Source organism: Copidosoma floridanum, unplaced genomic scaffold, assembly GCF_036245765.1.
Source record: "Copidosoma floridanum isolate Cflo_tuat_1 unplaced genomic scaffold, Cflo_Japanese_pri ptg000012l, whole genome shotgun sequence".
NCBI lineage: Eukaryota > Metazoa > Arthropoda > Insecta > Hymenoptera > Encyrtidae > Copidosoma > Copidosoma floridanum.
Window position 1 is genome coordinate 5798264 of NW_028321889.1, and position 23918 is coordinate 5822181.

The 23918-nt window shown below is 37.9% G+C and overlaps 2 protein-coding genes across 5 annotated transcripts; both read left to right on the forward strand.

Annotated features, from left to right (window-relative positions):
• Window positions 1-4693: 4693 nt before the first annotated feature.
• On the forward strand, window positions 4694-9138 carry LOC106647900 (uncharacterized). The gene is made up of 2 exons (XM_014364469.2): window positions 4694-6273; window positions 6505-9138. Exons 1-2 carry the CDS (start codon window positions 4713-4715, stop codon window positions 7386-7388), a joined length of 2445 nt encoding a protein of 814 aa, XP_014219955.2. The 5' UTR covers window positions 4694-4712; the 3' UTR covers window positions 7389-9138.
• Window positions 9139-12672: 3534 nt separating this feature from the next.
• On the forward strand, window positions 12673-23533 carry LOC106647899 (uncharacterized). 4 transcript variants are annotated; one of them, XM_089590141.1, is made up of 11 exons: window positions 12673-12940; window positions 13033-13194; window positions 13264-13493; window positions 13565-13791; window positions 13855-15359; window positions 15439-16413; window positions 16485-16584; window positions 17378-17577; window positions 17744-17843; window positions 18317-18902; window positions 18978-19656. In XM_089590141.1, exons 1-6 carry the CDS (start codon window positions 12849-12851, stop codon window positions 16340-16342), a joined length of 3120 nt encoding a protein of 1039 aa, XP_089446267.1. In that variant the 5' UTR covers window positions 12673-12848; the 3' UTR covers window positions 16343-16413; window positions 16485-16584; window positions 17378-17577; window positions 17744-17843; window positions 18317-18902; window positions 18978-19656. The 4 variants fall into 4 exon arrangements, with proteins under 4 accessions (XP_089446267.1, XP_089446266.1, XP_089446268.1 ...); XM_089590140.1 differs by having other exon boundaries at window positions 13565-15359; XM_089590142.1 differs by lacking the exons at window positions 12673-12940; window positions 13033-13194; window positions 13264-13493; window positions 13565-13791; window positions 13855-15359 and adding exons at window positions 19821-19901; window positions 19972-20412; window positions 20566-22720; window positions 22814-23533 and having other exon boundaries at window positions 16345-16413; window positions 18978-19740.
• Window positions 23534-23918: the final 385 nt, after the last annotated feature.

Consider the following 23918-nt stretch of genomic DNA (forward strand, 5'->3'; position numbering starts at 1 on the left):
GCATGGGTAAATGGACACGCGTCGTATGACCACCGTGTAATAATTTATATTGAATTTCCGAATTATTTATAGCCCCTGGCATATTAATGCCTTATCTAATTAGATATAACATTCAAACGGGTATATAAGTACAAAAGCACTTGTATCGTGTCATATATATATATATTATATGTAAAAGTGCAAAACAAAGATTGAGTGCAAAATTGAGAGGAAAAAATAAAATAAAATAAAAAAAAAAGAAGAATCTGCAACGACAGCGACACACAATATTATACGTGTGTCGCAATCGATGAAACAAAGAAAGGGAGAGAGCATCTAATCACACATCCGCCTGTATCTCGGCATGGGACGCACGTATAGTATACTTATCTCCGCGAGTTTCGCTCTCTTGTGGTTACTAGATCAAGTTTAATCACGTTTTTCCATCCCCACCCCTCGTATATCGTATATATACCTATGCACACACAATGCTTGTATATACACGCTTTTTTTTCCCAAGCTATAATGGTGGTATTTACATATACAGACACTGGCCGAAGGTCACATCGTGCACACAACTCATAATGTAAGCACACGGTGGGGGCGTGTATTTTATAATTTCACCGCCACAAATCCATATGGCGCTCGCGAAAAAAAAAAAGAAAAGAAAAATCGCGTTTCGAATGGAGCTGTCTCAGATGCTACGCCCGATTATTGTGTGCTTGCATATACTCACCAATACACCGGCTCGATTGCTCATGCATACATCTGTCGGATAAAATTCATTTTGGCATTCTCGATGTGCGTGTGTGCAACGTACATGTGTATATGTATACGTATCATAATTGATGCCGATTTACATTTTTCTCTGGCCTGATGCAACGCGCCGAGAGATTTTTCACACATGGAGTGATTTCGAGGAGAGACGAAACAAGGGGAACGTAATTAACATTCCTTGCAAGTACCCACGCATCAGGTACACTATATATTTATTATATGTGTACTATAACATCGAGGTATCAACAACAACAACAACAACAACAACAACAACGTGATTCTCGTAAAAATCGTAATTACAAGCGAGACGCATATCACAATCGAGGGTAATGACTGTGATTTAAATGAAGCATTAGCTGTATTTATATATATATATATATATATATACTTACCCATACATGCATGTATACTATTTTAAGCGTGTGTGTGTGTATGTGTGTGTGTATGTGTGCTACGTGTTCCCGAATGACGTCACGATAGAGAACAATAGCGGGTCACTGTGTACCATATAGTACGTGTATATATATACATATATATGTACGTGTATTTGTACGTACATACGGTATATCTTTTGTTAGCCAAAGAAAGAGAGAGAGAGAGAGAGCAAGTGCCAGTTCTGGAATGCATTAAAAAAGATTACCCCCATCGATCGAACGTATATATACACACACACACACATACCAGCCATGTACCCATTCATTCACGTATATACCCCGTGCCGATCATTTCGAAACGATCGAAAGAGGGACAAAGAAATAAGGAATCACGAAAGCCCGACTGATCGATCGATCGGCGCGCTGTATCCTCCTGTACATACATTGTATATGTATATGTACCTGTGTGTATATTACACGCGTTACACGCGGAGCCGCAAAAATAAATCATCATCAACCGGAGCATTTGATGAAACGAGGCTCGCGTGTCCATTATGCATATCACATGTTATGCGCCTCGCGATTTTCCAACGCGTGTCCAATGTACCCCCCCCCTCCACCACCTACTCATTGTCCCAGAGAGGGTTTCCTATTCAACGCACATACGCACGCGCCTGTGTGTGTGGGTTAAAAAAAAAAAACAAAAAAAAAAAAGGCGCCGAGCGTCACGATAGCGGCAACTAACGGGGGAGGGATTTACCAGGACAGCCGCGACTGTATTCCCACGCCTTCTCCGTGTATATATATATAAACATGTGTATACCCCCGCTCGAGATATCTGCTCTACTAACTACCTGTATATTATATTATATACCTGTACCTATACCTCCGCTCCGCGTGTCTTTCTTTGTACATGTATACGTATGTATACGAGAGCCGATTTTTATCGGGAGTCTCTCGCTGCGAATATGCGCTCCGTACCGGTGGATTGTGTGTGTGTGTGTGTGTGTGTATGTGGGTGACACCGATCGATGGCGGATGCGTGATCGCAGTGCTGTACAGGGAATGCGGCGCGTTTTCGTTTGAGAGCGCGCGACCCCCTTTACCCTCCAAACGCCGTTTGTTGCGCTATATATACATAAATAAGCTACCGCATGCGCGAGCTTTTATTTTATTTTATCTTATTTTTTTTTTCATCAGCGCGTACACCTATACATACATCTACTTGTACAGGGTATAGGTAGAGTATTAGAAAAGGATGCGTTGGCGGAGAGGAGATCGGTAAGTGTGTCTATAATATGAGTATATATATATATATATATATATATATATATATATATATATATATACCGCGTGCATATATTATAAATATATACACACAAAACAGATGCCGGTTCTTTATTCCCTTTGTTCTGAAGAGAAGAGATCGAGCGGGGGGTTATTATTGGATTCCAAAGAGAGAGAAAGAAAAGGATCAGAGGTCGCGCGAGGTCTCTCTGCCTCTCTCGGTGTGTATATATATATATACATTCTTGCGGCCGCGCTGTACAATATATATATATATATATATATATATATATATATATATATATATATATATATTGGGTGTTTAAATTTTCACGGGCTCCCGATGTTTGTCATATACAAGACGGGGGATGAGGGGGAATTTTCGTTTGTTTGAGGTAATAATCAAAATGTATAGGAGCATCAAAAGACGGGAATAAAAGTCGTGTACGGCTGGAAAGTGTATGGCATTGTAAAAATGTATGAAAACAAAAAAAAAAAAATGCAGCGACTGTACAGTTTATACTAAAAAAAAATACGAGTGACCTGACGGTGCGCACCTCCGTGTACGATAATATGCTTATACGCCAATAGCAAGTATGCGGAGGAAAGAAAAAAAAAAAAAAAAAAGAAAATAGTCTGATAACTAATAAATCTCGCGACACCTTGTACAAGCCGCGGGCAACGAACGCAATAATTTACCGATTTTTATTCTCACCGCTCGTAGAGTGCGGATCGGTATGTATACGGACAACGTTCCATGGAATTTCAGCACGTCCAGGTGGTACGAAACTTTGCAATGGCTTCAATAAGTGTGCTTGTTGTCGAACAGCTTGTTGCTCATTGTTTTCCCTCCGAATTTTCGCGTTGAAATAATATATGGTGCAATATACACACGTGTTCACGCGAAACAAATGGCCGCGACGATGTTGTTTACCAGAGTTATCCTTAATTGGGGGGTAGGGGGGGGGCAAGATCACCGGACTCTGGTTGGACTAATTTCGCTTGCCATTGCAAGGTCTTGGCTCTCTCGGACGCGCGTATATACTTTGCGTATTATCAATTCAACGATTTATCGTCGGCGATTGCTAATTGAAATATTAGCTGTAGGTACTGCGAATTCTTGCGTCAATTCCTTTTTTTTTTTTTTTTCATTCTGATCTCTCGTAACGCGCGAGAAAAAAAAAAAAGAAAAAGAAAAAGAAAAAGAAATTTGTATTTTAATGATGAATGTTGAAACAAAAAAACTCGAGCGAAACGAATAGTTTTCAATCGCGTGTTATCTATGTATATATCATTCGCTAAACATTGAAACTCAATTAGAGCGCACCTTCTGCTCTTAAATTCCAAAGGGGGAGAAAGTGCAAAAAACTACACATAATCCTTCCCCCTACCCACCTCCTCCGTTGAATTATGCAACGAATACTCGAGTGCTCCGAAACATTAAAACTCATACATCATAAATTGTGGATGGATAATAGGATGATGGGATTCAACGCTTTTTAAGGAAACATGAAGCTATGTTGCATCGAGTTTGGGGGAATAGTGTTCATTTTTTATCGTCACCTGAACTCACGATCCTATATGTACACGCATGACATATAACTTAAATGTAGCGCGTCAAACTCTTTGGAGGAGGTGTAAAAGAATTAATGAACAAAATTAATACTGAAAAATCATGCGTAACAGTTCATTGGACGTGTCTCAGGGGGTGGGAGAAAAACCATCCAGCATTCGTCGCAAGCGCCAATGGTAAAATTATTCATCGATGATTAACGATTTTCCGATGCGTTCGCCCCGATAAAACACCGCACAAGAGAATTAATTAGCGGCCGCTGTCAATTTGGTATTGTGTACAATTGATCGGCCGGTATTTTTAGCTTGAATAAAAAAAAATGTGCAAGTAGGTATACGAGAGCGATTTTAATTGTTCGAGGAATTTGTTTAGCGCGGCCCGAGAGAAAAAAAAAAAGAAAGAAAAATCTCTCTTCGCTCGCCGATCTCGTATCTGTATTCTCGAAAATCGCAGCTTGGGAGGGGGGATAAGTAGGGGAAAAAAAACATATTTTAGATCGGAATCTTTGGAGCGAATGGAAAAAAAATGCGTATACGCTTACATATCCCAACAAAGTAATAGTAACGAGTGGCTTTTTTGATTTTTGTTGCAGGACAGGACATCCGCACCGCACGCGGAGGATTATGCCCACGTTGCACTAGTACATCCTCTGTAATCAAAGAAAAAAAAAAAAAAAAAAAAAAAAGAAAGAAAAGACGGAAAAACTGATCATCGCTCCCAAGATGGACTTGACGGAGACTTTCGCGCCCAGCCATCAGGCAGGCAGCACCGGCGCCGAGGACAAGACGACCGACTACTTTGACTTTGTGGTGTCGCCACCGCCTCACTGCGCCTCGAACGCCGACGGGCCCGTCGACGAGGACGGCTTCCTCCACAGAACCGGTTGCCGCCCTAGCCTCGGCGGTTACCATCTCGGCCACCACCACAACCACCACACGGGCGGCTTCATCAAGGAAACAAACAACAACACCCTCACGGCCCTGCCCCCGGTGTCCACCATAACCGGCTCCCTCGGGCACATAGCTTCGCACCACCACCGCGCCCGCATCAGCGCCGCCGCCGACGCCCTCGGCATCGACCAACACCACACCGCCGATCCGACCGACGACTGCGGCTACTGGGTGACCGATGGCGGCAAGGAGCAGACCTGCAACATCCTGCTCGAGGATCTGAACAAGTACTGCTGGACAGCGGCGACACAGGCCACGGCCGGTGAACACCATAACCACCAGCACGGGACGACGGGCCTGTTGATACAGCGCGCGCGGGACGATGAGGTTATGGGCACGGAGCACCACCACCAGAACACCGACGGGGCCATATACACCCTTACGGTGCTCAACAGCGAAGCCAACTCGATGGACGGGCTCGACTGTTGCAAGAGCCCGACCCCCGGCTCAGGGGACGCGTGGAGTTTGCGGCCGAGCAACCACCTCGACCTCGACGCGATACTCAACATGGAGAGCAGCGTACAGAGCATCGGGGCCGACGGTGGCGCCGACACTGCTGTGCAGGTGTCGACGCCGGGCGATCGGAGGGACCAGCAGCAGCGGGTCGTGGTCACGGCCAACGGTACTTCCCTCGACAGGTATACGGTGACGACGACGCTAACGACCACGGCCTCCTCCCCGGGGGTGGTGCACTACTCTAGCGCGCCGGACGAAACTACCTTTGTCACGATAAAAGCCGAGCCCGGGGGCGTGGGTGGGGGGCTGGACAACAACAACGATTGGAAGCTCTCGGACAGGAATAGCTTGGAGGTCCAGGTGACCGAGTCGGCTGCCGAGAGCCTCCTGAGGAACGCCTTGCAGGGCAAGCTGTACTCGACGACGGGTCTCGCTGGCGCGGCCACGAGGATACTCCAGCAGGCCGACGTTGTTCAAGGTGGTGCAGGCAACGCCGGTAATCAACAGCAGCAGCAGCAGCAGCAGCAGCAGCAGCAGCAGGGCCAGGACGAGACGATGGCGGTGGACGAGTTGCTGCTGTCGGAGTTGAACGTCGACGCGTACAGGGCGACGGAATTGAAGAGCATAGCGAACGAGGTCGTCGAGTCGTACTGTAACCTCGAAAACGTCTGCAACGTCCAGGCGACCACGGTCATGTACACCCTAGACCCGGCGAGCGGGAACCTCGGGACCATTACGCTTCCGGCAGATCTGGCCAACGTCGGTACGGTCACGGTCGTCACGACCGCGCCTGCACCGCCGCCTCCTCCTACTCCCACTGCTACCACGGTGCCGGTGAGCTCGTCGTCTTCCCAGCAAGCCGACGTGCTTCATCAAGGTAGGTGTACAATGTTACAATGGGATCTACATTGATTCTTGGCTTTTTTTTCCCTTCCTGATGTATTCCATCTCTCTTACCGATCAAAAGTATCTTGTTTTGTCGTTGTTGCAGTTGTTTTGTACTTCGATAAATTTAAAGTAATGTTAAAATTAAAAAATGGATACTTTATCGGTAAAGGGCTAATGAAATCTTTCATTATTGTTAACGATCCCCGTTATTATTTTATAGATACCGGTACCCAATCGACAAACAATCGGCAGCTAACGACCGGCGGTCGAGGCAGCAAACCAGCGAAAAAGTACGTGCGCCGACAAAACCGTAACTCAACGAGCAACGGTGCAACAGGAGCCGGAGCCACCAGCAACTCGACGAGCAACAACGGCAGCTCCGGGGTCGCCAGCAACGGTACCGCCGGCTCACCGGCTAGTGTCCAGCAACAACAGCAGCAACAACAACAACAACAGCAACAGCGGAAGGAACGATCGCTTCACTACTGCAGCATCTGTAGCAAGGGCTTCAAGGACAAGTACAGCGTGAACGTGCACATAAGAACGCATACGGGCGAGAAGCCCTTCGCGTGCTCGCTCTGTGGCAAGAGTTTCCGGCAAAAGGCCCATTTGGCCAAGCACTATCAGACCCACGTCACGCAAAAGCCATCGAGCGTTGCCACGGCGGCCCAACAGCAGGCAGCTGCTGCCACAACTACGGCCAATGCAAACAACATCAGCGTAGTCACCACGAGCACTGCCAGTAACAACAGCACCAGCAGTAGCGGTAATAGTAACGCCACCACGCCAGTTGCCATAAGCAATGGAACCGGCAGCAACAGCAATGGCCCTACGAGCAACGCGAGCAGCGTCCCGAGCCCGTCAGCGCTCAAGATCTCGAGTCTGCCGATCGACGACGCCATGGAGCAGCTCCAACACATGGAGCAGGCCCAACAGATCGAGCAGATGGATCAGATCGAGAAGATGGACCAGATCGAGCACATGGACCAGATTGAGCAGATGGAACAAATGGAACAGGAACAACAGCATCAAATGGACGTTGTGGCCGACTCCTCCTCGACGCCGATCGTCGTCGTCAAAGCTGCTTGCAACGCCGCCAGCTAGCTTTTATTCGCTCGTTTGATTTATAATTATTACGCCACTCGCCAATCAATGTCTCATTTGGAAAAGGCTCGGGTTTCTCTTGCCCTGAGATTTTAACGAGACAAGAGCAACAAGTCCCCCCTGCAGCGTATTATCATAGGATAGGATAATAGCGTGATTTTTTTTTTTCATGTTTGTTTTAGCTTAAGCTTTGTTCTCTGCGTGAGAAGTAAAACGCGTCCCCGTCCTCTGCTCAATTAAGTAAACAGCAAATAATAGGTATTGATGAACTTGAAGCGCGTGATCAAGTTATGGTAATTCGAAAAATTCAATGAGATTACGATTGCTCTCTCTCTATCTTTTTACTTACATTTAGTGCGTAAATTATTTTGTTTTTTACTCTTATAGCTACTATACGTACTCACTTGTTGTCTATACTACAAAATCACCCGAAAAACCCTCTTATTTTCGAATTTTTTGCAGTATTGACTATAAACTTTATTTAATTTTTTTTTCGCAATAGTGTGCGGAAAATGGATATTTTCCGCACTGGTATTAGTGTGGAAAATCGATTTTCCCACATAGTGTGCGACAAAGGTGTGCGGCAAAGGTTTTTCCGCACAGTGTGCGGAAAAGGTGTGTGGCAAAGGTTTTTGTCGCACAGTGTGTGGAAAAAGTGTGCGGCAAAGGTTTTTGCCGCACAGTGTGCGGAAAAGGTGTGTGGAAAAGGTTTTGCCACACACCGGAAAAAATTTTGCTTCACACTGGACATCAAAATTCAAACCTATTTTGTACCTATTTTCCTCACACATTGCGAAAAAACTTGTACGCAACTCGTGTGGGACGATTTCCCGCACTCGTGTGATAGACTCGCACTCGTGGCCGGTGACGGTAACTCGTACCTTGCGATCACACTCGTGCTACGCACTCGTGTGCTCAACTGGTACTCGGTCCCGTCAACTCCGGCACTCGTGTGAGTCAATCACTACTCGTGCGGGAAATCGTCTTTTCCGCACTTGTTACGTAAATAACTATTACATAAGTATATTGCTTACACGTTACATTTGCGCTCTTGATGCCGAGTGTGTTGCCTTTTTTTTTGACGATCGCGAGTCAACAGGGTCCAAACCAGTACTGACGAATTAACAATGAAGTAGCAAGAGATTATTAGGTTGTAAGGTCTAGCGAGTGATTTCTCGAAAAATCTAAATTTTAAGGACTAATCGGGGAGGTATATGGATGATGATTTGTGTTCCTAATATATACATGCGACTTATTGGTCGATTATCTCGTGGATCGAATGGAATAGCCAAACAAGAATGTGCGTCGATTGAGTTTGGTACATCGAGAAAGAAAATAAAGAAAAGAAAAAAAATATGAAGCAAACGACTGCAACTTTGATTGCGACGTACATGTACACGTTCTCTCTATTTTTCTCTTAGAGCTCTATAATTTTTATGCTGTACTTTTACACAATTTTCTACAGCTCTTTCAATTTCTGAAAATACTCCAGTGTGTGCACTTATGTACTTATTTTCGTAATTGTAAGTAAATTTACAATTTTTGTTTCATACGTACTTATAGATATGTGAATAAATCTAACGAGGAACGCCTAAATTTTAAGTATATAAACAATAGCATGAGCTGTGATTTAGGTACATACGCGATGATTGTAAAGGCAGAGATTTTTATCTAAGAAGACGATTGATCAAATCTTTTGAATTCTCTGACTTTTTTAATGAAATACGCATTTATTATAGTCATAAACTTTGTTTTTCTTGATTTTCAACGAAATTATTGACTTTGATAGACAACTTTTCAAAAAAAATTTTTTATTCTTATTGATTCACAGTAATTTTTACTAACTGCATTTCTGTTCTAAAAGTATTTAGATAGAGAACCAATTATTTTTTGGTAGCTCTTTTCATGTATTTTACGTACGTGAGTGTAATTTGTGTAACTAAAATTTATTTATTTGTATGCTTGTAAGAATGGTTTTTCGGGTCTTGCGTGCAATGTTTTTGTTTTGTTTTAATTGTATAAAAATTATAAAAGTAGAGGATTGTAACGAGTAAATTATTTCGCAAAGTGTTCAAAAAATCACACAACTCCGTATCTTACGTTTAAATAATTTTACTTCTACTCTATCTGCTTTTTGCTTATCTAGGATTTTTTTTTCCAACGTAAAGGTAATTCAACGAATCGAACTGTTTTGTGCCTTTTTTTCCATTCTTTCTCTCTGATTAAAATGAAAAGTTGTGAAAAAAAGTGCAATCAAGAGTTACACGCAGAATTTAACTCATTATCAACAATTAGCAAGCAATTTTATAACTTAAGATCGATACACACTCAAAGTGAAATAATTTTCATTATTAAGAGCAATTTTACCTCTCTTAGTTATTATGTAGTCGCAACGATATTACTAGTAAATGTATTGTTATTTCACAGTAGGTAGGCCTTATTACGAGCTTAATATGGATCCGAGTCACATTTGGTAGAAATCGACGAGAGTGAGAGGCGCTGAGTTTTAAGCTTTCGAGCTTTAGAAATAGAAGAGAAAACAACGAATGAAAAGTTACTATCGTTAACGCTGTAGACACTACAGAACTTGTACTGCTTATCACTGCCATGTCTTTCCCTGTTCGATGAAAGTTGGAGACTTGTTGGATACTGTTTAAGAAAATTTTCACTTAAAACTTCACCAATTTTGTTTCTTTGTATTTTAGAAGCCTTAGTCCTTATAAACCATACCGAAGGTGACTCAGATACTTGATACAGAGCTTGCAATAAGTTTTAGTGAGTACCGAAGAGATAAATAATAAACAAACGAGATTGCGTTATTGAACGTTTTTTAAATTACGTAAGACATAGGTAGATAATATTAATATCACGATAATTATAATACTCAAAATGACTTTAGTAATAAATTATTTTATTTTTATTTTAAACAACGCTCTCTTATAATTGAAAACAGAGTGATGAATGAATGAATCATCAGCGTATTATTATTATTACTATTACTTTTTTTGTAGTAAAATGCATGAATCGCAACTAAGGATTCATCATTTCAATGAGTTACCATGGTAACAATAAACGATATGCTCACTTTTTACATACTCTATACCTCTAACTTAAAAAAGAGACAACTATTATGTTTTTATCCTATACATGATGGTAGAAAGACAAAACGTGTACGAGCGAGATTTACATATATTTATATAATGAAAGTTATTTTTTTTTTTTTTAATAAGTGCTATAAGAATTTTCAGGCCTTTGTCGTGCAAGGCACATGACAATTTAAATAGAATATAACGAAAAAAATACAAAAAAAATACAAAAAAACGTTGATGTACAATCATATAAGACGAAAAGGTTCAAATAGACTGCGTGATGGTTTCGAAAAAAAAGCTTGGTCTTTGGATTCTTGATGTTCGATCCTCTGTGACCATTACTGTTTAAAATGTAAATGTTTTTTTTTTGTAACTTATACAAGTTAATGTTTCATTAAACCAAGAGTTTTATTGTATATAAAATTTTATATTTTGTTTGTATACCGAAATACAGAGAATTTAGCTCGAGAATACAACATCTCGTCTCTGTAGTACAAAAAAAAAAAAACACGAGCTCAGATTTTTTATTGTACTTAAAAGAAAAATAAATGATGATAACAAATGTGAAATGTATTGATATTATATGGAAGGGACACGCAAAAAACGAGACAACGAAGTTTCTAAAAGACAATAATAGAAAAAGTAAAAAAAAAGGGACCAACTAAGGCGAAATATGATAATGAAAAAGAAAAATATGATGTTACAAATGAATAAATGCTAGAATTTAACTTTTGTTATAACGGAGTCGTAACGCACATACATATATATATATAAATAAATTTATATGTACTTTTGTATTCATACACGTACGCATATTATATGTATATATATATAAATAAATACGTTAGTGTATGCGTAAACGAAAGACACAAGATGAATTTTTTGATTATTTTCATCAAATTTAAGACAATCAAGATAGACAAAAGTAAAAACTAAGAACTTCCCTGCGTCTACCCGATGCATTTACAGCACTGCGAATACATGATTATACACACTTAAACTGATGTATACAAATTCATTGTTTTAATATAAACGTAAAAAAAATATAGATGCTTCGATGGCGCAATCCCATGGACAATGCATTCGATACGCGCGTACGTGTCTTTGACGGATTTTTCAATTTTCGTCCCATCATCATCTTTTCATTGCGCAATACAACGAACAGATTGTATCTGCGAGCTGAGATACTATTATTATAATATTATGTACCATATGGTCGCGTTGGTGAGACGAAGTTTGTCTGATTTAAAAATTTTGGAGTCTGTATTATTCATACCTTTTGTTTTGAATCCCATCTCGATTGTTCTCGACATGCACCTTATGTTGTTTTAATATGTATGCAGCTGCAGCTAGTTTACTTAAAAAAATACTCACTATATTTACTTGTACTGAATTTTAGTTGAATTCATCGAGCGTATCTTTGTATTTTTTTTATTGACAAACGAAAAATTATGGTAAACCAAGACGAAATGGAGAGCGACTTTTTTTACCAGGGAAAGAGCATATTGAGATTAATTTTATATAGACGTATACCCGAAAAAGTTACTACACCCGAATCTCAAAAAGTATGTGCTACGAAAAATGGCTCTAAATAAAAACAAAAAAAAAAACAAAAAAAACCATTTAAAATGATGAATTGACTCAATCATTGTGACCATCCCCAATCGCTAGTTGTTAAATTATTGCAAGATTTAAACGTGTTATAAAATATCCATAGTTATGAATAGCAATAAAAGTTGTAACATTAAAATATCTGCAGATATTACCCTTTATAATATAGTTTAAAAAATTATAATAACGCGCCAGCGCGATAAAAGACTCGGGACGCATATTATATACAATGTAATATGTTTTAATGCAACGATCGACGAGAAGATATATGTGTGTACTTATTTTTGTACCTACTTTTAATAAAAGTTTGTATGCTTTTTTGTATTTAAAACTGCCTGGATTTTTCTCTTCGTTAATTAACACATCCTACTCCTGTGTTTACACATTTTTTTAGTGTTTTGTGAAAACCTGCACTGAAAAATTTACAAAAACCAATATAGCAACAAAATTAAAGTATATTGCGACAAAACGTATTTTTGTAAGTTATTTAAAAATTAAAAAATTTTAAATTTAGTTGGAAGCTCTTGGGAGTGGTGGCGCTAGTGTAAGGTTAGTGTGGCGCGTCACTAGTCGAGTCGCCAAGTTTGGTGAAGGTTAGGGAGCCAATGTTTACATTATCGGTTTGAACAATGAATCCAAAGCCGAGGACTGTTTAATGAAGCCAATGGATAACGGTTAGCAATCGAGTGGAGTTTAATTATATTTCAAGCTATTTGGTCCATCCGTTGATTCAACTTGTAATAGAAAAAACAGCGAAAATATGAGTGTCTCAGGGACAGCGTCGCCGAGATTGAAGGCCGATTTGTACTTGGCTTCGTTGTTGTATGATGGTGTCGAAGATACTAATTTGAGGTAAGTTTTTGATGAGGTTTTCGTCTCATTATGGGAAAAAAAATCTCGATCAATCGAGTTTTATACGAAAACGTGGATTTTCCTATCATCAGACAGGTGACAACTCTATTGAAGAACAAAGAGGCTGATCCAAATGTGCTGATGCCGATGCACGGAATCACTCCGTTTCACCTGGTCATTGGAAATGATTCTGAATCTTTTGCCGAAGAAGTGACCAAACTGTTTCTGAGATACGGGGGAAATCCCAACATCAAGTACGTTTTAGTTTTTTTTATTAAATTCATGTTTCATTAAGAATAAGAGTGCAATTGATTCGAGTTAAGGTCCGTTGATGGCATGACGCCGGTTCACATAGCAGCTGCCTGGGGGAGAACGCGCATTTTGGAACTGCTACTGGCTAACGGAGGCGATCCTTTTTGCCTTGATTGCGATTACTACACTCCGTTTACGTATGCTTTTCAAGGGGAACATCATGATGCCATTAATGTACTGAGCAAATATTGCGCTAGCAGCGAGGAAAGAGATGAGGATATCCAATATAGACTTGAATTAGGTGAGATTTGACGATGGAAAATTTTTTTGTATCAAAAAGTGTATAAATCAATTACTTATTACTTTTTTTAGACAAAGTCCTATTGAATAACGGTGAAGTACTGGCAGAGTATTTAGTATCAGACGGTTCTTTAAGTGATTCGTACAAAAGTGGTTCTTCTACAGGTAGTTATAACAGATATGACAGTAAGAGCAGATGTGGCTATGTTTCAGAAATTAATTCATTAAGCTCGAATTCGATGAATAGTTATTTTGTAACCCTTCGAAAAAATCAAAGAAAAAGAGCAGTTGCACAAAAGGTTGGTAACATACAAAAAATACAAGAAAAAGAAAACTATGATTTTTCTCCAAATACAATGCAGGAAGAGTTGAAACTACTCAGTCGTATTATTTCACAACTATCGAATTCATTGACAAGTGAAGTAGATGCGAGCAATTATACATACCAAAGCCACGAGAGCGAATGCATAGTGAGCAACGAAATCAATTCCCCAAAGCGAATGCAGATGATTATGACCTTCAACAGGCCTGTAAAGAATAATACCAATTATAACAAGCACAGGCAAAACCAACGAAATATTAATGAAAATTACACAAGTATAAAAACGCTGCAGCCAATCAAGCAACACAACAATGTGCCAAAATTAAAAGAAAATTGGAAGTCCGCGACAGGCCCCAGAAAATCGTCGACTTTTCTTTCTACGAAAAACTGTTCCACGTCATCATCAGCCAAAAATAACACATCTAGTCAATCCAAGCCACATACTCCAAGTAGAGACTCACTACATTCTCACTGGTTTGACGAGACGATAATTAGCAAATCTCCAAATTTACATGTTACCGTCAATTCAAACAAAAGAAATAAAAATAAACAACCAAAGATTCCAGTCTTGGAAAAAAATGCGTCGCCACTGCCTACCAAAGTACAGAAAAAGCCAATCACAATCACTCATAAAAAAGTCATGGACAATAGCACAAACAAACCAAATAGCAAGTCTTACATACCCGGTAGTCGTATACCTCGTCCAAAAACAGTAGTGAAAAAAAGCAAAGTCACGACAAAAAAACCTGCAAAGCCTAAAGTTAATTCGTTGAAAAAAGTATCAGAGGAAAAGAAGACCAGGTATTATTCTCCTCAAAATGTTTTATATAGTGTGTCCGAATCTTCAGCTCTGTCATGGTCTAATGACTACCTATCTAAAAATCCGGAAGAAAGAAGAAAAAGTTTAAAAGAAGTGGCTGTTAATTTGAGCAATCGGATGGACGATTGCGAAGAAGAAGAAGTTTCTACAGACAAAAGTTGCACAAATATTTATAAAAACACCAATACTAATTTTAACATGGTTCTGGAAAGATTAGATTTGGTATCTGGAGTGCAATTGCTCGACTCTGCTGTAAAATCATCAATATCAGACTCACAGTCAGAGTACACCACTAACGAGGAAAGCACTGGAATAAGAGAACCTACCATAGATTTAAATCAAGCAGTAATAGATTCTTTACAAAGGACACAGTCGACATCGAAATTCTCAGATTTAGATGTTGGGAGTTTAAGACGTGGCGAACATATGGATCCACTCGACAGTATGTTGGGTCAGCAAGGCTCGTCGTCGTCGATTTCATCTGATAGCTACATGTCAGTGCCAGGCGCAGATAACGCGTTGTCTGATAACAGTCAGAACATTGTCAGTATTAATAAAAATAATAATTGTGATTCGGAGCCAGTCATATCGGCTGATGGCTCCACGAATTCGAGTAGACAATTTGACTCGCAATCATTTTTGAGTGTTCAAGAGGAGTATAAGTACAAGGATCCTGACGAGGGCGTTGTTCTCCTAGAGAGACGACTCTATGTTTCACCGTCTTAGTAAGTATCTCATTTCTTTTCTGATAAAAATTGTGTACTCTCAAAAATTTTATAAAATTGATCTTATTCTCGCTTTTAGTACTTCCTCAAGTATGAGTTCCTTCTACTCCATCAGCACTGCCAAGTCTGAGTCACTGCCAACCGAGTTGTATCTCCTTGACAATGGAACATTACGAGAAAGATTAAAGAGCCTTGGCGAGAATCCAGGACCCGTCACCAGTGCAACGTATCACTTGTACCTTAAACGTCTTCACAAACTTGAATCTGGAGAAAGGCAACCCACAAAACCTGTCCAAAAGCATAATCTTTTAATAACCAATAATCAACATAATCAGTTAGTTAGTTTGGAAAGAGAAAAAGATCATTTGCGACCTATGCTGGTATCAATAGACTGGATCCAACAAGTAAATGAGTACGAGGAACTAGAGCGCAAAGTCTTTCTGGAGTTCTCTAATCCACATCCGTCGCGCAAGTGGCGCGAAGGTACTTCTAAAAGCTCGTTCAATTACCTGCTTCTCGACCCACGTATTACCAAAGATCTGCCCAGAAGAGCAGCGAGTATGAGTCTTTCTGAAAAATGGGAGACTTTTCTATCGGCTATTTTTTACGTGGGCAAAGGAAAACAATCCAGACCATACGCCCATCTCTACGAAGCCTTCAAGTTGTGGGTGTGCAGGGGTCGGTCCAAGACGAATAATAGCAAGTTGCAAAGGATCCTGGATATTTGGGACGAAGGCAAAGGGGTCGTCGTGTTGCGCGTCTTTCAAAACACAATACCTGTGGAAGCTTACACGCGAGAAGCAGCTATGATCGAGGTCCTGAGTACCAACAAATTGGGAAATTGCAAGAGCGGCGATTACTACGGGGTCGTAGCAACTTGGAGAGCGAAGGAAAAGTGCGAGCTAGGCCGATATATGTTGTTCAAAGCAATGCAGATATTATTATTAGAGGGAGAGCGGCAAATATTTCCTGATAATGTGTAGTTTGATTTTTATTGTGTTCATGATAAAATCATAGAATGCATGTTGATGCAGTGTGATCGAGATTATTTTAGGTAGAGTTATATTAAAGATATTACATGTGAAATTTATTTCAAATATAAAGTATAGTCCAAATTTTTTTTAGATCTAAATGAAGAGTCATTCATACATTGTTCAGATCGCATTGATCAGCTTTGAAAAGATTAAGTGTTTCAACAACATACATGGTGTAATGAATAATTAAGGTAATTTAATTTTTAATCTTGACACTGTAGAGTACAAATTTTTACAGAAATTAATCTCAAAGTCACGAATTAGCGTAAGATTCATAGTAAATCCTGTATTTTATCGAGTGTAAAATTTAAAAACGATTAAATTACAGTAATTATCCAATAATGTTGCAATTGAAATTTTAAAATTCACTTGAACTACTTAATCAAGTCGTCCTGTCAAAATGAGACAAACGATTATAACATTTTTTTAGTTTTATGCTTTAAAAAAAAAATTTTTCTTAAAAGTTTGTTGTCTATTTTCTTTTATACATTGCATTTGACAACAATGTGTTGTTTATAGCTCATTGTGTTTGATAAAAAATAAATAAATCAATATAATGTTATACAAAGATCGCGAATAACAGAATTATGAACCAAATTTTAGTGATTTGCGGAAATTTGCAAATTCATTAATTCATAACATAAAAACGAATTCGAGACGTGGAACTTGCACGATTTTTCTGTGATTAGAATTCTCGTCAACTCGATAGATGTAATGAATGAATGCAATAATATCAATAAAAGAAAAAAAAATCGAGCAAGCGCATTGCCGTTGTGATTGCAAGCCCAAAGTAACTTACCGCGCGCCGAGACTCAACGACCAATCACAATGTATTCTTCTGGAAAAGCACCAACGTAACTCTGCGAGACTCTATTTTCAAATTTGTATCACTTATTTCATTTGATGAATCATATAAGGCCCCTTCACTACAGCTAATCGCTCTTTTGTTTTTGATTAAAATATACTGATACATCAAATGTATAGATCAAGACTTCTGGTATCCACTTAAACGACGTCATTGTTCCGATTGTTTGCAAGAGTCTGTTGTACACAAAGAAGAGGGACTCCATTCACTACTCGTACACTTTGGATTTGAAAAAACGAGGAAAACGTCCATTTGTTGTACTAGAGATAAAAAATGTCAAAACCTTCGCATTAATCGTCGTTTAATCGTATTTTTGTCTGTAAGTGTTTTGTCTACCATTCCATTTAACTGTGCGAATGAATGATGTGTGATTGTTATTGTGTGTTATTTGAAAAAAAAGCTAGTGAAAGATAGACAGAAGAATAACGAAAAAAATGGCCAACACTGGTGCTTCACGAATTCCGATCTTTTTTTTTGTTTGGCAGAGGTTATCGCAGCGGATTTTCAAAAAAAACAACGCTTTCGAAACATTGATTCCAGATCTGATTTACCTACCGGAGTTATCGGGACCGTAGGCGGCCGAGGGTGAGTTCCTTAAAATTATACTTGAATAATGTGTGTATAAACAATCATAAGAAATCTTGATACGAGACGCGTCACTGACTTTGTCAGTACAGCAGTATTTTTTCACCAGGGGGTTTTTTAAATATTAATTTTCATTTTAATGTATCAGCATTTCAATACATGCAATTTTATAGATCGTGCGATTTATAGGGTATACTTTTTAAAGTATCTATTTAATATGAGCATTATGATATTTTTTCAGTAGTTGTTTTTAGCAACCGCTTGGTTTTTTGGTTCGGTAATGTTTGGTTTTGGTACGTAATTAGGTACAATTTCCTTGATTAACAAAAACGTATCTGTATGTATTTTAAAACTGAACTGAAAACCAAAAAGTCGCGCACAGTTCTAAGTTTGATGTACTTAATTATTTGAAAAAATCTACTTTTAATTCAGTGTTTCATATATTTATTTATTTTTTCTTTTTTATTCGTTAGGTGTGCGCCAATACGCAAGCAGCTTATTAATTTAAACACCAATTCGATACTCGAGTCTGACAGACAGCTTGAAAGGAATCGAAACAATATAGTTAAAAGAAGTCAGCATTACTTATGACAAGAATTGAGAGTTCTCATATGATTTTTTTAACCGTATTACTCATCTTACGAAAAGGCCGAGGATACAATTTTCACGAGAATTTTGCAGAAAAAATAAAAAGAAAAAAAATGATATGATTTTTTATGTAAAAGAATAATTTAAAAAAAAAATTATATTTGGCGTTTTTTAATAACCCTTTATTTAAAAATTAATGTATGTGTTAGTCATAACAACTATCATTTGTGTTGTAAACTATTGTACCCATCTCTTTCCATTAATATTATCTTTGACTTTTAAAATAACTTATCAAGTTTTTCTGTATCACACACTATTGAATTGCTTACTTTCTTTCTTATTATTATATCAATTTTAGATTGAGAAATCATTCGTCTGAAGCTTACATGATAATCATGGAAGAGAAACGTAGATTGTAGTTGGAATACTTTTAAAAAAACTACAGATAACATTGCAATATTTTCACAAATTGTAAGTTGCAAGTACTTCTTGAATGAATCACTAAATAATTATGTTTTAACTTACCTATAAATATTTTTTTAATAGTTTTTTGCGTGTCGGCTAAACAACCATTGATAAAAAAAAATTACCAAGTTCCATTGAGAAGACCATTCAAACAAACATAATTATGTGCAAAAATTTTAATGGATTCAAAAAAATTTTATTTGCACGAAGACCTCAACTAACATATATTGTATTGAATAATATAAATAAATAAATTTTTTATCCTATCCTTTTCTTCATCAATATAATAATATTGGTAATTTAATTGGCAATCAATAATATTACAATAATGTATTTTTGTATTATTTATGTATTTTTTATACAAATGAAAGTAATGATGTACGTATTTAATAAAGCAGTATAAAAAGCCCATGCTCTACAAAACAAAAAGTGCAATAACTTGATGGTTACTCAATAACTACTAATGTAAATTTTTTTTTAGACATTTTTGTTACAGGTATCGTAATGATCGTTGAAAAATGATGTGCTGAGATACTGTGGCAACAAATTTCTTCAAATCACGTGATATTAACTTTTTTTATAATATTTTAACCAGTAGTTTTGCATGTTCTAACACTCCACTTAGTTTAAATTTTCACGAAGCGAATTATATTACTGTTAAATTCCGACTTGCAATAGTTTTTAATTTTCATTTTGAATAAGAAGTAAAAATTATGTACTGAGAAATATTTTTTGTTTTGCAATGTTATAGGAGGAGACATGCTGGTCATCCAAAACGTAATCGGTGGTTTTGCTGCTGGCTACGAGTGGGACGAGTCACTATTTGAATTTTTGAACAGTACAGGTATTTGTTTAACAATCACAATCATTTTGTTCTTAAAAAAAAAAAAAAAAAAATACTTTCCATACTTGTACAATTTGTAGACTTCAAAGAAACATCCTACCCAGATCTGGACTTCAACCTTGAAGAAAAGAAATTCAAAATAGAATTAAAAAAACAATGTCGTAAGTTCTGATTTTCTTAATACTTTTTTTTTTAATAATAATGTTTGATCAAATTTATTTTTTATTGTAGGCCTCAAGAGATTAATGCAACACTACTGTGTGGACTGTCAACAATTATCAGACATCACATCAGCAAAATACCACAGAACTGGCAAGAAATGTGAAAATAACGGTTGTAATGGACTATTACTCTACAAATGTATCGAGTGCGGAAGAATGTTTAAAGAGATCTTTAGGGCGTATAAGCATCTCCGAGATACCTGTAGTAAGCCCAATGCAGTGCATAATAAATCTTTACCGAGACTAACGCGCGACGTCAGGTACAATCCTTACAACAAGGATGGATTCAAGGAGGCATTTACCTTCCCTTGTTCAAAGTGCGAGAGGAAATTTACGACTTTCAAAGGTCAGGCTTGTCATGAAAAACGTTATTGTAAATACGCGACCTCGAATGTTAATTGGACGGAAACTGCGTCGGATAATCTCATGGATTCGACTTCGGCTCCAGCAGGTATTAACTTTACTTGTCCAAAGTGCGACGAATGTTTCCTGACCACTAGAGGATTGAAAGTTCACATCTTTCGTATGCATAGTGGCACGATAAAGAAATCGAGCGATTCTTGTCCCAAACTAATCACTAAAAATGTTATATCTGAATTTTCAGCTCCAAAAAGTGACTTTGCTTGTTCAAAGTGTGCTCGAAACTTCCTAACTCTGAAAGGGTTGAAAATTCACATGAGTCATCGATGTGGCAAGAGCGACAATTCTAGTGATTCGTGTCCAAATGATCCTACTGAAAATGTTGACAACTATGTTGAAGTTGATGATGATCAAACTTTGGCTCCAAAAAGTAACTTGACTTGTCAGACTTGTGACCAAAGTTTCCAAACTCCTAAGGGGTTGAAAATTCACATGAGTCATCGATGCGGCAGAAGTGAAGAGTCGAGGGTTGGTTCTCCAAGTACTCATACTATCAAGATTGAGCCAACTTCAGCCACGAATACTGATTTTCCTTGCCAGAAATGTGATCAGAGTTTCCTGACTTCCAAAGGGCTAAAAATTCACATGAGTCATAGATGTGGCAAGAGCGAAAAATCTGGAAGTTTTTCTTCAACAGCTCCCATTGACAATATTGACAATCAAACTTCTGCTCCAAAAAGTAATTTGACTTGCCAAACTTGTGACCAAAGCTTCCAAACTTCTAAGGGGTTGAAAATTCACATGAGTCATCGATGCGGCAGAAGTGAAGAGTCGAGAGTTGGTTCTCCAAGTACTCATACTATCAAGATTGAGCCAACTTCTGCCACGAATAGTGATTTTCCTTGCCAGAAGTGTGATCAGAGTTTCCTGACTTCCAAGGGGTTAAAAATTCACATGAGTCATGGATGCGGAAAAAACGAACAATCTAGTGATTTTTCTTTGAAAGCTGCTATTGAAAATGTCGACCATCATACTCCAGAGCCCAAAAGTAATTTGATTTGCCAAACTTGTGACCAAAGTTTCCTAACTTCTAAAGGGTTGAAAATCCACATGAGTCATCGATGCAGTAGAAGCGAATACTTGAGGATTATTTCTCCAAGTATTCAACTGGAAGATTGCATCAAGACTGAGCCAACTTTAGCAACAAAAAGTGAATTTCGCTGCCAGAAGTGCGATCAAAATTTTCTGACTTCTAAGGGACTGAAAATTCACATGAGCCATGGATGTGGCAAGAGTGTAAAATCTGATGGTTTTTCTCCAAAAGCTACAACTGAAATCGTTAAGAATCAAACATCAGCACGAAAAAGTAACTTTCCTTGTCCTAAGTGTAACCAAAACTTTCTGACTTCCAAGGGGCTAAAAATTCACATGAGTCATCGATGCGGCAGAAACGAAGAGTCGAGGGTAGTTTCTACAAATATCCAACCAATAGATACCATCAAGATTGAGTCAACTTTATCAACAAATAGGGACTTTATTTGCCATTTGTGTGACCAAAATTTCCTGACCTCCGAGGAACTAGAAATCCATATGAGTCTTGAATGTGAAAAGAGCAAAGATGCAGATGCAAGTGTTGTGGCTCTGAACACTCAATCAGATACTACTGTTAAAACTGAGCCAACTTCATCAACGAGCAACTTTTCGTGTTCCAAGTGTGACCGAACTTTCGAGAGCATATATGGTTTGAGATCTCACATGAGTATGAGTAGTCTGTGTGGCAAGAATTTTAAGAAAAAAAGGGCTTCCCAATTTAGTTTTCGCAAAATTTCTCGAAAGCACGTTGGTAGTTCCTTATTTTGTCCAAAATGTAGCAAAAAATGTGTAGGCATCATTGGTTTGAGATTGCACCTGAATCGTTACTGTGTCAAGAATAACGATGTCTCCCATACTACTGGTCCACCAGCTTCCGTTTCAACAAATGAGTCGACACATCAGGATCCAACTCTAAACAGTAGTTTTGCATGTATAGACTGTCGGCTCACCTTTTCGAATATCAATGCTTTGAGATGTCATGTTAATTTTCACTGCAAGAAAATGAAATCTCTGAACACCACCACATGTGAAAAGTGCTTCCAAAAATTTGGATCAGTCAAAAGATTGAGACTTCATCGTCATTTTTGTCCTGTATTAGTTAACAATTTCAATGCCACCAGGAGAGATGGACATGTCCTGGTCGATAGCCCTGAAATTGATGAATCAACTGAAGCAGTGCAAATTAACAACCCAAGTAGAAACGACGATCCGGCTATGCAAGTTGATGCAGTTAACAACTCCAATACTGATAAGAAGCCAATTCTGCAAATTAATGATTTTATTGAGAATCAACCTTTATGGAAAAGGTAACTACGAAAAGCAGTAAAAGAAATTTGATGCTTTAACGTAGTTAATTAAAATTTTCTGTGTAATTTTTTTGTGTAAATTTTTTTCTCAAGGGACAAGATGAATGCACCATACGTGTGCACAGAATGTCAGCAGAGCTTCACGAGCCGCAAAACCTTAAAGGTTCACGAAAGTACTTGCACGGTGGGAATTGATATTCACAAGTGCAAAAATTGTGCTTTCAAGAGCAAGAGTAGAATAGGCTTGAAAATACATCTTCAAAAAATCCACAAGGGATCCCATCCATTTGATTGTTTGAATTGTCCATCATGTAATTATAAAACGAGTTATAAGTATAATTTGATACAACACAAAAAACAGTGCCATCCTGAAAATGAGTTTGTCAAAGCTTTGGGTGACCATGGCTATTCTAAGTAATTAATGATTCTTTCTTTTTTTTTTTTAAGTACACATAATGACACTTGCCATGGGTTTAATTGGGAACTTAAAAAAAAAACCCACTGGAACATATCACTCCTTTTTTTTTCAAGTATATTTTTACTGATAATAATATCGTTATTATTAAATTATTACAAGCATAGTTAATCAACCGTTATGAAAAAATTAAAAAAAAAAACTGTTAATCATTTATTCTATTATAAATTTCAAAAGTTTGCCATCATTTTAAATGAGGAACAAGGCGACTATTATAGATTTTAAAAATGTCTTGCGCATGAACAAATTTAGTATTGTAAGTGCATGTGAATATTACATATTCTACTTTTCTAAATGTTAATACCTACATAATTTTTATGTAAATAAAAACCTTTAGATTGTAAATCGATCGAAATTTTCGATCTTTCTAATTGGATCAATCAGTTTGTATTAATAAAAAAAATAAATGACAGATTGAGTGCTTATATCATTGCTACTTGAAAAAAAATTCAAATTTTTAACTTGAAAGAACAAAAAAAAATACTTTTCAAACTTAAAAGACCATGAAAATTCTTATAAGCTACACTATTCTTGAATATTTTATTTTTATTTTCATCCTTGTAAGTCTTTTGAGTGACCACAAAAATTATCAAACTTATCAAGTAAACATTTATCACAACTACATTTTTATTCCCAAATTCAAATAACACCGCCTAAAAGGTACACATACCTATATATGTGTTGTGTGCAGGTGCACGGCTTTTTTACGAATACTAGCACTGT

Coding starts and splice junctions, on each gene's coding strand:
- LOC106647899 (XM_089590139.1), top strand. CDS start 19,656: ATGCTGGTCATCCAAAACGTAATCGGTGGTTTTGCTGCTGGCTACGAG. Junction 19,741..19,820: donor TGAATTTTTGAACAGTACAG/GTATTTGTTTAA, acceptor TACAATTTGTAG/ACTTCAAAGAAACATCCTAC. Junction 22,721..22,813: donor AATCAACCTTTATGGAAAAG/GTAACTACGAAA, acceptor TTTTTTCTCAAG/GGACAAGATGAATGCACCAT.
- LOC106647900 (XM_014364469.2), top strand. CDS start 4,713: ATGGACTTGACGGAGACTTTCGCGCCCAGCCATCAGGCAGGCAGCACC. Junction 6,274..6,504: donor AGCCGACGTGCTTCATCAAG/GTAGGTGTACAA, acceptor ATTATTTTATAG/ATACCGGTACCCAATCGACA.